The 13,584-nt window shown below is 29.5% G+C and overlaps 1 protein-coding gene across 1 annotated transcript in view; it reads left to right on the forward strand.

Annotated features, from left to right (window-relative positions):
- Positions 1-13,584, forward strand: part of LOC142321321 (zinc finger protein 423 homolog) — a 124,881-nt gene that overhangs the window by 51,859 nt on the left and 59,438 nt on the right. Inside the window, exon 2 of the mRNA XM_075359312.1 lies at positions 2,817-3,022. Within this exon, the coding sequence (XP_075215427.1) occupies positions 2,817-3,022 (206 nt within the window). The remainder of the gene's footprint in view (positions 1-2,816; positions 3,023-13,584) is intronic.

Raw genomic sequence — 13,584 nt, forward strand, 5'->3', positions numbered from 1 at the left:
ATAGTCGCTATTGGAGCTCCAACAATCCTCGCGTCATCCGTTCACGACCTCTACACCCACAGAAAATTTGTGTATGGTGTGTAATTTCCAGGCGAACAATAATCGGCATCGTATTCTTTGAGAACACTCTTAATACAGACGTCTACCGAGAAATTTTAACGCAATTTATTGCAAATTTAGGATTAAATGAGATAAATTTGCGATATCGACAAGACGAGCCGCATGTCACACGGCAAGAGCGACAACGGACCTTTTCAGAAATTATATCGGTGTAAGAATTATATCGACAGGCTTATGGCTAGCGGTTATGTAATAAGTTACGGCTTACGGCTAGGTCACCTCATGTTGTTTCTGCAGGCCTTTTTCTCTGGAGATGTCCAAAAGGTTGTCTATTAAAAAATAATCCACATTCCACTGAAAACTATAAAGCAACATAACTCAAGAATTACCAGAAATTTGTTAAGGATTGTGAAAAAGGGGATAAAGACTTGTATTTGCTGAAAATGGTGGACGCTTTCAAGATTTATAATAGAAAAATTTGATCTCGATATTGTTTTACAGAAATCATTTTAATATTTACAACTTATCGAATTAAATATAGCGCATTATTTTTCTTTAAATTGGATGGCTTTTTTTGGGTTGCGTGTAAACGCTCTCTATTTTGGGAAATAAATTTATAAAGAAAAATAATTTTACAATCATTTAAAGATTCAACCTTTAGTTTTAAAAGTTTAAAAATAATCAACCCCCCCCCCCCCAAATAAAGATTAAATTAGAAAAAGATAACGTAAAACGTTTGGTTTAAAAACGTAAAAATGTTAGTTTGTTTAAGCGGTAGTTAGTTTTAAACAAATTTAAAAAATACGTTGATCTCCAATTTTTTTGTACGGTATTAATTTTACATTTTTAAAATCCAGACCAAATTGAAATTACTAAGTTGTAGTTAATTGTTTTAATTTAGGTGCCGGCTACAAAAAAAAAATAAATAAAAATAAAGTTTTTTATTTCTTTTAAGGGTACTTGGTATAAATTGGCTTACGCTTTATTACCGTAAAGTTTTTTGGGTTTATTTGCATATATACTCATATAATACGTCTCATTGTTGATGATTATACCAAAAGAAAACAGCTAGGTTTTTTTAAGCGTGATTATCGCCCGCATCCTTGCAGCAGCTGTTTTTTTCATCAAATATTTTTCCTTACTACCAAACAATTCTGGCCTACTTTCTCGATTATTTTATTTTTTAACATCTGGATTTAAAAAAAAATAAAATAAACAATAATCCCTGCGGTATTGTCAAATGTGGGATACTAAACGTTCCGAAAAAATTATTAAAATAATAATATAGATTTAATTAGGAAAAAATTATTTTGATCTAAACCGTATTTATTACTTTTTACATTAAATCGAGACCGACAGTAAGCATTCATTAGAAATGGTGTTGTGTAATACAGAATAGTTGTGTTAATCGATCGATAAATGAATATTTAAATTTTTCAGATCCTTTTAATTTTAATTTTTATTAATGAAAGTAAAACGACTGTTAAATAATACAACTACATTCTTAATGCGGTAAAAGTTTTTACGGCTGTTTATTACAGGGTGAGAAAGAATACTTCTTTTTTAAATCCCTTTTAATATTTACGTGCATTTTTTACCTTACGTTGAGTACTACGATCGGTATCAAAGTCGTAAACACTTAAGTCGTATACACAATCGTATACGTACTCTTACGAATATACTTCGATTCAAATGTAAATCTCCCGCATTATGTAAAAAGTACGCGATGAAATAATAGAAATATATTTTACGATCGTGTACTAGCGATGAAATTAAAAAACGTTTAACCGACATAGATTCAAAAATTATTTGTTTTCGAGTTATGACTGCCGAAAAATTTAGTTCAAATTTTTAGCTTGAACGCATGAAAATAATACTAATTTTGTTAATTTTTGGCAAAAATTCAAAAGAAAATTTAGATAAGCGGACCAAAATCTGCACTTATAGATCGCTTATTAAAACTACAGGTTTGTATATATTACAATTATCTTGAAAAGGCCCGTTAAATGAATTTTTAAATCTATTAATATTATTAATCTATAAATCTATAAATCTATAAATTATTAATATTAAATTTCCAAATAAGGTGAAGAAACAAGTTTTAGATTGAAAAAGAATTAGTTTTAATTTGAATAAATAGCCTTTAGGCCTTCTTACATTTTCGTTTTATTTATTTTTTTATTTAATCGTTCGTATTTATGATTTTACCTGTGAAAATTCAGAACGTCAGCGACAATTTTCACGATGTCTTAATCAAGAAAATAATTTTAACACTATAATACGTACGTTTAGACGATTTGAAATAACATTTTGGATTATCTGTACGAAAAGAATAATTTGTTTCTTCAAACGCATTAAGGATATATGAAATATTATTAAAAACCGGTTCAAATTATAAATATAGCAGAACCGTACAAGAAAATTATTCGTAAAATTTAAACAGTAAATGAAACAAATACATAATTATCTGTAATTTGTACGTCTAAAAATTGTACATTGTACCTGTATAAAGAATTTATACGTAATGTAATTTTACCGATGCGTATAACTTTATCCATCAGAACCGTTAACAACGCGTGCGATAAATAAAGATAATAATATCGATTAGAATTGTATTTATATTAAAATCGTGTATTTTAATACGATTTAAAATACTTTTTTATCGGATTTAAAATTTTTGCTACATTTTCCAGAAATCATTTATTAAGAGTATATTCTATTTTTTTTATTAAATTATAATTTTTACTCTTTTGCAGAGGCGCTGGGGACCGAGGGGGGTTCATCTTGGGGTTCAGAGGGACAGACCTCACCCAGCAGTTCATGTGCTACTCCTAATTCAGCTACGGATCTACCAGACGCTGAATTATCTTTTACTGTCGGCGTTACTGAGGGTACACCTTACGCCTGCCAATTTTGCGATAAGGCGTTTCCTCGCCTTTCGTATTTAAAGAAGCATGAACAGGTCAGTTAATAATTTTACGCATGCGAGTTTTATAGAATTTATTTGTCTAATAAAAATAGAATTATTAATTAATTTAGATATTATTATTATTAATTTTTAAATTTTAGTTACGAATATAATCGTTTGTAATATTTAAATCACAAATTATTCAGTTTTCTCGATAAACTTCGTAAAGCACAACGGTATGTATTACATATATAGATCTTATCAAGATGTATAAGTCTTATCGTCATATGAATCCAGATCGTATGTTAAAGTTTTCCCTAAGTTTTTCCCTAGATCGACTTAAAATATTTAACGGAAAATCGTCCCTTGCTCGACGAAAAATAGGTTTTGACATTTACTTATTCTGAATTACTTTTAAAAAAATAAACATCAAACCGTTTGAAGCGGTGTAATTTTTTAATAGTTTATTTTCTTAATTTTGAATGGAAGTGTAGAGCAGAAACCTTTGCCGATATTTTATGTTAACTGTCATTTTCTCTAGCGGTTTCGTTTCTAAAAAAGGCAATTTTATTTTACTCTAAGAACACTTCGACAAACGTAGTTGAAATTTAAAGTCAGACCGGTGAAATCTTTTTTTGAGATTCTGATTTTAACGCAAGAAAAACTATTTCCTGTTAAGGTATTTTACAATGAAGATCGAGATAGTCAGTAAGTTAATTATTAAGTCGTATCCTTAGGCTAACATTGCGATGCGTATATCCTCGGGTAACACCGAACCGACCGCTTCTGTTTCATCAAGAACGTAAAGAGAGCTGAAAGATTCCAGTCTGCAAATTTGTCTAGGATTTTCGCTACCGGTCTGTGAAGAACGCCGGCGGTGGTGTTAATGAACGTCTGGAGAAGGTCATTGTCCAGGACAGGACAAGACAGAACAGGGGACGTCCATAGCGTTCTCGTCTAGGAAGGCAGGTCGCACGGATGGAATGACAATCGACCTGTCCGGCACCATTCATCTCCCTTAACCTGTTCCTTCCACCTCTGTCGTCTTCGTCTTCGGTCTTCTTCGACGTACCGTTCGCATCGGCAGCTGCTGTCCTCAAAGCTACACCCGCTTACCGTCCGGAGAATAAGTATCGACCGTACAATAACACTTCATCATAATAAAGCGGAAGATTTTATCGCTGTTTATGATTAACGATTTCGGTCGAAGTCTTTGGTCTACAGTTAGATCTTAATCGTTCTGAATGTAGCGATCGATTTGTTTTTGTCGGGCTTACATTTGATGAAAGTAAGAGAAATTAAACACCTGAAATCATTAAAACTTGTTTAGCGTCTTCAATCAGTCGACTTCAACTTACCTGAAGTCCTTGAAATATAAACATATAAATCGTAAAGTCTTTAATCGTTTACGATTATTTTTCATAGAAAGGTTATCTTTTGGTATTTTTTGATGCGACGATCACCTGGGACTTTCACTCAGAGGATTCTAGTTTTTTAATCCCGGCTTAGCATTTTTCTCGTTACTGAAATCGGGATCAGTTTATAATAACTTCATATATAAATAAATAAAACAAGAATTCATTCTCTTATTATAAATGGGTACACACACACACACACACACACACACAAACACATATACATATATATATATATATATACACATACATAAAAGGGAAAGAGAGAGTGCGTATGTAATGAGGAAGAAAAATTAACTTTATTTTAAATTTTAGATGCTTTAAAATGTAATACTTAAAGATTACGACCAAGTTAAATCGGTTATTTAAATACCAGTAGTTATGTAGAATAATTTAATATCTAAGTTTTATGGCTCTATAAGAATAAATATTTACGATCGATCAATCACTGGTTTAAATCTTATAGAAGTAGTATAATTAAACTAATAATATTGCTACATTCAGAATATAAAATTATTTTAACTGCGTTAATTAATATTATAAAAATTAAAAAGATTTACAGTTAACTATTAGTTAACTTACATTATTATTATTATTATTAGTTATTTACAGTTAAGAATTAGTACAAAGACCCTGTTTTCTCATGATTTTTAATGTTTTAATTTAAAATTGTTCAATTGTACGCTTTGATTTTTTTCTATTCACATTTACCGGTAAAGATACATTAAAAAATGAAAATTTACATATTCTTAGATAAAATTATATTAATTACAGTAAAATAATAATGAAATGTATAATAAATTTACAATATTTAAATACTTCTCATTATTCTCGTATAACAATTAAATATAAACGAACACGTTTTTTTTTCTTATTATGCAAAATGGAATTATTAAAGGGATGTTATAACTCAAAAGGGATTAGACTTTAAAATAACTTACCGTATATCAAAATAATTATAAATATTACCAGAAATATAATTTTAAATAATACCACCCAAAATATTTTGAAATAAAATAAGATTTTTAATAATAAAACATACAAAAACCGCTTTATAATCCAAATAGCAATACTTTTCTAAGTCTTTATAAAATTTTGATTTGTGTGGCAAATTAAAAAGGCGCACAATGCCTCTTTTGAATGCCGACTTCAAAACATCGAAACTTCTAAGACTCTTTTATACTTAACAGAAAAATACTAGAAAAATTAAATTTACTAAATTTTCGTATCACAATGCAATTTATTTTTCGGCTTGAAACCAATACTCAGGATGTAATGCACGCCCTATTTTAAAAAAATAGTAGTAAAAAAAGAATTAAATGGCCGCGATTTTGATTAACTTTGTCGTACCTCTAATTGTTGAAAATCAAAATATTGGATTTTCATTGCCCTTTATAATTATTTGTCATAATCTTACCCTTTTCATTTAAAATTTTGAGTTGGTCCTCCGAAAGAGGGTTTAGTGGTATCATGCTGAGAAAAACGTTTTCGAAAGAGCGTTTGCTAAATTAATTTTTCTAAGTTCACTGAAAAATTATTTATGACTTCTGTAATCTGTTAATAATACAATACTGTATTATATAATTTCTTTTATATATATATATATATATATATATATATATATATATATATATATATATATGTGTGTGTGTGTGTGTGTGTGTGTGTGTGTGTGTGTGTGTGTGTGTGTGTGCGCGCGTGTGTGTGTGTGTGTGTAAGCAGGGGTAGAGGATCAAACTGAGATCCTGCTCCTTTTTCAAAAAGAATTTTGAAGACAGTAAAACATCTTTTACACACTACATTTATATCGTACATGTACTACAAATAAGGCATTATTAGGATGGAAATAGTTTTCGTACCGTAATGATAGGAATAAATTATAACCTTTAAAAAATATATTTTTTTTCATTATGAAACCCAATTTATTGTTAATTTAAGTTGATATGCTTTATAAATGCCTTCTTCAGGACAGATTATCTTATTACTAGGCAGAGTTTGTAAAGGTATTTATATTTTGTTTTTTAAATGATAAAGTAATGTAGACAGTTTTTTTTTTAATTTCCTTTAGATAAGAAATTACTTAATTTTAATTAGTAATTTTAATTTTTTTAAATATATCATCTATCACTATAATTGTCATTTCTATATTTATAACGGCTAATTTAGAAACAATAATAAAAAAAAAGATTTAAGGCGATTAAATGGAACAGAAAATGTTAATAAAATTTCTATTTTTATAGGAAGAGAGTGTATTACTTTTAAAAATCATGTAATAAGGGTAGAAAAAAGTTCACGCTAAACTACGTCTCATTTATAGAAGACAAATCATGTTGATATTTGAAATATTAAATTAATAAAAAATTATAAAAAGATTTTTTGGGTGAAGTGATTTATTTATAAATATATTTTTTTTAATTTTCAGTTTTATTATTTACAACAGCATAACAGAGATGTTATTTCTACTCGTATATACTAAAGAAACAAAGATTTTTATTACTTTCAAGACATAGCAATTTTGAAAGAAGTTCAGCTTGAGAAGGGTTCAATTTGAAGGAGCTTCAATATTGAGGAGCCCCATTTCCCCATCCCTTCAATCGATTTTTTCAAAAATTTAATAAAATCAAGTTTCCTAATACACATAACGTAACACCAAATTTCTTAATTTTAAATTTGACAATTCCGGAAATATAGGCCCAAATAATCCTTATTCGTTTATATATATTTCGTATCCAGGAGGTCAGTATTTTTTTTTCTAAGGGCTTCAAAAAAAGATTTAAAAGATAGCCTTACGGGTCTTTTTCTTACAATCGTAATATTTTCCTCAAATAATATATATTATAGCGTCCAGAAAATTAAAATTTAACGATTTAAAAAGTCGGTTGTTGCAAAATTATTTCCTTTAGTAAAATAAAAAAATAAAAAAATTTAAAATAAAATTCCTTTTTATAAAAGTTTCATCTTCTAAATCAGAAAAATGTAAATATTTCAAAATCAGGAGACATTTTTACTTAACCGTACATGAAAAAACTTATTTTACTGTTCTCTGAATATTTTACAGTTATTAAAAACTTATATTTTACGTACAGTCTGCACGTATTGAAAATAGTATTTATCTGTTGTGTATTATTTTTTATCGATTAATATAAGATTCTTTTCTGTTGCGTCATAGTATAAGAATTACATTTTTCAATGTAACAAAACCTACCTACCTACCTGCAGACCAGGTTACGCACATCTCATGACCTAGGATAGTAAGGTCAGGTTCCTGGTAAAGAGCTTCGACTAAGCTGACTCGCCTAGACCTATCTGACTTGTACTTTTTACTAAAGTTGCAGTCGAACAGTTTCCAGTAGGCTATTGCAGTACAGTGGTGGTGGTAGTTCCTTAATGTCCATTGAACTTGTACACGGCTATTCCACTTGTTTTTATAAAACCGACTAGCATTACATTCTATTATTATGTCATTATATACGTCCGATCATCCATCCGTCGTCCGTCCTCGACTTCTGGTTCTCCTTACTCCTTATGGATAGTGTTTGTCGCTACTATGTTGATCTTTTCCCTCCTAGTCGCATCAATTCGCGTCACGCCTTCGATAAACAAACAGTTCGAGCGTACAGCGCACTCTACCGTACTTGACTTCTTTTTCATCGGTTCTATATTTCTAATATTTCTTCTCGATCTGTCCTCTTCGTCGCACGTATATGTTTTATTCTACTTAGAAATAGCTTCTTTTTTTTTATTTTTCCCTCCCTACTTTTCCTTCTTTTTCTCTTTCGATTATTTTATTTAACGTTCAATTCTTGCAGAAGAATTTTGCAAACGATATTTCACTCGTTTTCAACCGACAAAATTTGCATATATGTTCATTCCTAATAGCGATATGATATGATTATCTGATAATTAAGGAACTTATAACACCATAAATCTTAACATCCCATTCGCAGTAAAGAAACAAAAATAAAATGCATATTTCATCGACTGGAAGTAGAATTATAAAATCGTATATTTAAATGTTTATTTTAATTCATATTACGATCCAAGATTTGTTTCAAACACGGTAGCATATGTTTTCTAAATTTAAAAAAGGAGAAGATAGAAATAAAATACTTTTTGAGCGGTTAAAAAATGTACTTATTTTTTAAGCTCCCAAAATGAAAGTATTGTTGATCTTATATGGGTAAATATAAAAAGACGGAGACTTTCGTTATAAATAGCCTTAACAGTTCAATAAACCTAAAATTCCCTCTCGTTATTTCTAATCGTAGTCGGATCGTGTGAAAAATTTATTTGACCTTGAGGTTTTATCTCGTTAAATAATAATAATTTTAAGTTTTAAAGAAAACATAAAACCGAGTTTATTATTTATATATCGATTTGAATTTCAGTTCTTTTACCTTGCGCGTCCTACATTAATTACTGTATTCTAATGTTATAGAATACATTCCGTGAATCGTCAGTAAAATACGAATGAGTCACGCTAGAAAATAACGTAATCATTTACAAATAACCACAGATTTTATGCTAGACTTAGTAGTATAGGAATGAAGCGAGCGACTGCTTCTTCAATTAGCCGATTTGCTACCCGGTATCCGAAAAAGAACTCCTCGGTTTTAAATTAAATTTAATTCATTAGATTTTAGAAATACAAAAGTACGTGTCTTATTACGTGAAAGTACAAAGTTTAATTTCTTTTTTACCCCTTAATGCAACTCAATACGAGCATCGTTTACAGCTCTCCAGACGTCAAATCAATCTCATTCCACACTATCGCGGGTATTTCTGTAGAATCGCTTTCACAGCTGATGTTATTCTTCGGCTCAGGTGAACAAGCGATTGGATTTTTTCTTCATATACGATATATTTTACGTAGCCCCAAAAGAAAAAATCGATCGGCTTCAAAGCGGAACTGTGTGGTGGTCAAACGATGGGAGATTCTTTGTCATCCGGTTTCTGGAAACCTTAAGCGCAGTCCGCACGATTCGTGTAATGCGGATTGACTCCAACCTGCTGGTAAATTAGGTCCTCCGTATTTTCAATCTGCGAAAACAGAAACTTCTCTAACATGTTCGCGTACACTATGCCCGTAATAAATAGTCTGTTCACGGTAAAGAATTGCCCCAAAAATTCGATTTTGCATGATAACAACCCAGACATTTACTTTCGAACAGTTGCAGACGAATCCCGCCGATCGGTGTGGATTTTCTGACCTACAAAAAATCGACAATCATGACAATTCCACGAATATTAAATCTTATATATATATATGTAATATATGAAAAATAAAATGTCCTGTGGGAAGTTTTCATTAACAAAAATGAAATCTATCATGATCGTTACCGATTGATCTGTTTGTGGCTTATTGTTACGCGTAATTTGACGGAGTAAATGCAGGTTATAAGAAGGAAGTTTCAGTTGCTTGCCGACTGAAACTTTCTTCTTATGGGCAATGCTTTTAGGAATGTTTAGTTCACGACTAACGGCACGAACTGCGTCGAACCCGTTGAGGGTCCTTTCAAAACGCTTCCGGTTCCCAAAAACTGTTCTTACCACTTACGTATGATTTTCACTCGAATAATTCCTTCGACATACTCGCGTATAATTTCTTTGTACGACAGTTACATATTTTGTTTCTGCGAACTAGTACACGTACTGAGCTTTCCCTTGTGTTGACGCTACGGTAGTGAAGCCCGGGCTCATAACAGCTTGACCTGTCCAACAATCTAAAATATCAAAAATGTTATTTCTCATACCACGATTAAAGTACCAATTGAAAATACATTGAATTTAAACTGAATTTTTGCTCAATTTTAGTACAATGACAAAATCTTTGTAATTAATCAAAAATATTATTTCCACCTATCGAGGCGTTTTTCGGTCAGAAACAATTTTAAAAAGATGAAAGTGAACGATCGTAAAGGTTTTTTCATCATTCAAAAAATAAAATCAAAGTTTGATCCTTAGATCGTATCACGTGAATAATATGTAATACAGCCAAATTTCTAAAAATTCTACAAACGTTTCAAAATTTTAACATTTTCAACGTAATGATTTGAACTCTATTCTAAACGGCTCTACCGTAACAGTAGAAATAAGTTTCAAACGTTAACATCTGAATAAGAAGTAAGACGTTTTTGGTGAATAATTTTTTTTAACTTCGTAACATAGTTTTTAAATGATTTATTTAAAGCTCAAAACGGTTTTTTTATCTAGGATACTTTTATTTTCACGAATTTTGGGATTAAATACGTATTTAATTAAAAATAAATAAAGTTATAATGAAATCTTTTTAGCTTTACTGGGAGAGGTGTTACGTTTTAAATAACATTCAAATGCAGGAAAGTTAAGTAATATTTTTCCCAGTTTTTGAAATTCGTTACATCTTAAAATATTTAATCTTACTTCGATAAAATTTACAATTTTATTTCACGCAAGAGCTTTGAATATTCATTTAATAATATTTTTACTTTTATTCTTGTGTTAGTGTACGTTTTTGAATTTTCCTGTTTTGATACAAGTAGGTCACGGTCGGTCCGTTTATTTCTACGCATTTATTTATTTATTTTTATATATATTTTATCTTTTAATTATCTACTTAATCGTTTTTAGAATATATTGTTTTATACAGATTTCAGCACGTAAGTATTACGAATCTTGTAATAATTCGTTGCCTCTTCTTTTTGCCTTAACTTTTTGCGTTATTTTTTTTTTTTTGATCATTCGGTTTACCTTTAATCGGTAAAAAATTATCTTAAAGTTTTATTCATCCTTATAAACAAAATAAAAAACTAGTTTTTTTCTTTTAAGTAAAGAATTCTCTGTTTTTTTTTTTTTTTTTGTATATCTGTAAGTTTATTTCATTACTAATAATGTAAATCCTTGTTCTATTTCTTTAGTCCGTTCTTTTAACCTTCGACTTCTTTACATTCTTTCGCTACTTACTTTTATTCCTTATTAATTTTATTCTTACAACAGTTTCTTCTAATTTTGATTCTATTACCATTTTGCCCCGCCTTTAGTTGTTATAAATATACAGTTACTTTAAGTAAAAATGATAGTCGGGCATATAAATATTAAGTGGATTTATAAAAGTATTATACAAATAAGATATTTCTATTATTCGTATAAATTAACTTAAATATTATATTTTTTTGTTGTGTCACTCGCTAAATATGAAAAATTAAATTAAAACAAATCAAAAAGGATCCAATAAACCGTTTTTTTCTACAACAAAAATAAATAGATTATTTATGTGAATTAATTTTATTTTATCGTTCTCCTGACGAAGTCATAATGTCGAAACCGCTTGATTGTTGTAATTTAATAAATTTCTATACCAATACCGCACCTTCACTAAATCTTATTTTATATATATACATGTGTGTGTGTGTGTGTGTGTGTGTGTGTGTGTGTGTGTGTGTGTTTTATTATTATTATTATTATTATTATTATTATTATTATTATTATTATTATTAAACTATTCCTGATATGTAAAACCAAACACACGTGTATGCGCGATTTCAGAATTTTATAAAACCGATTTTATTATTTTAAAATCAAAGATCTCAAAATAATTGTAAAATTGCAGGATCCGGCAGGGAATAATTTGTCGTTAAGTCCGTTTAAAGATTATTTCAAGTTAAATTGCTGCTCAGTAAATCCAAGGATAAGTCAATCGTAAATAGTAAAAACCGATCTTCCAAATCCTTTCTAAATAAAGAAAAAAATAATTTAACGATTCGTTGCAATTCATTTTTAAAGAAATTTTGGTAAACCGATTACAACAAAAAATACAATTAAAATAAATTTTGATTCGCGTAATTAAAGCTGTTATATTCAGTACGTAGTAAATTTTACCGGTTTTACTCTGTATAATATTTTTGTATGAATAATATAATTAAGGAAATCGTAACGCATTATTATAAGATTGTTATTTAACTTTATTACCAGCTAGTGCATTATATTAATAATGCCTGCAAGTATTTTTATTACGTTTGTATAAATTAAATGTTGTATAATTTTATAACTTCGTGTCGTTTTGGAATGCTTATTACTTGTACAAAGAAAAATTTGCTGTAGTTGTAATGACACGTTTAACTTTTAATATTTTGTAATAAAAAGGAAATGAAATACCGTAAGTATAAAAATTAAGCGGTATTAAATTAATAAATGAAAACGTTTATAATATTTATATTGTCCGGTATTATATTTTACTAGTATGTAGAGTATGTAGTATATTCAGTAGTGGTTAGTCGGTAAATAATTTAACTAGTTGAATTATGAATGATATGATCATAAGGAGAGTTAAAAACCGGTTCAGTATCTCGTCTGTTGTCTGCCTATACAACCGCGTGACGTCCCTTTTCATTCTTTACCGCCTCAATATATATCATTTTGAACACCTTATTTTATTTTGTATTACATTAGACTAAGAAATATTTCCACAACAGCGTATTAATTATTCTACATTATAACTTTTTTTTTCTTTGAGTTTATATTTCACGAGATCCTCTATATATAGTATTATATTTTACTCCAGTCATAACGTCAAACAGACCTCCAATTTTTCTTGATTTGATAAAATTTCAAAGGATTTTGAGTACACCCTTCACTTCTACATTCTCCTCTTTTCTCTTTCTCTTCATCCTTCTTCCTCTTCTCTTTCATCCCTTCCTCTTTTTTATTTTTCATTTTTGAATTATCCGTTTCGTACTGCAGTTGTAGATCTCTTTAATTGTTCTTCCACTCGTTGTTAGCGCCGTTCAGTTCGCACCTATGATTATTCTTATGTCATCCGTACATCTGCCATCTGGTCTGCCTCGTTTTGTTTTCCTACGAACGGTGGCGATTCAAAGTTTTATCGTTATCTTTTCATATTACTGTATCCTTCCTTGCTTTGTAACTACCGGTTGCAATTTTTATAACTTTTTTAATCCGATTTTTGTATCGGATATAGATTTTTTTATCGCTTTATCGGTTACTTTTATAATCGGTAATACTAGCCGAGTACTAATTACAAATATTTTACGCCGATTATTTTTTTCGGAACATTATTGAAAAATAATTATGTCCCAGGTTATGACGGAATAATTAGTCGTCGATATAGCCCTATGAAAAGGAATGTAAATAGCCCGCTTATTTCACGATTCATAGCCGGTACATCTCTTTAGTGTCGATTAGGCTTTTATTACAACTTATGAT

The sequence above is a fragment of the Lycorma delicatula genome, chromosome 3, assembly GCF_047948215.1.
Source record: "Lycorma delicatula isolate Av1 chromosome 3, ASM4794821v1, whole genome shotgun sequence".
NCBI lineage: Eukaryota > Metazoa > Arthropoda > Insecta > Hemiptera > Fulgoridae > Lycorma > Lycorma delicatula.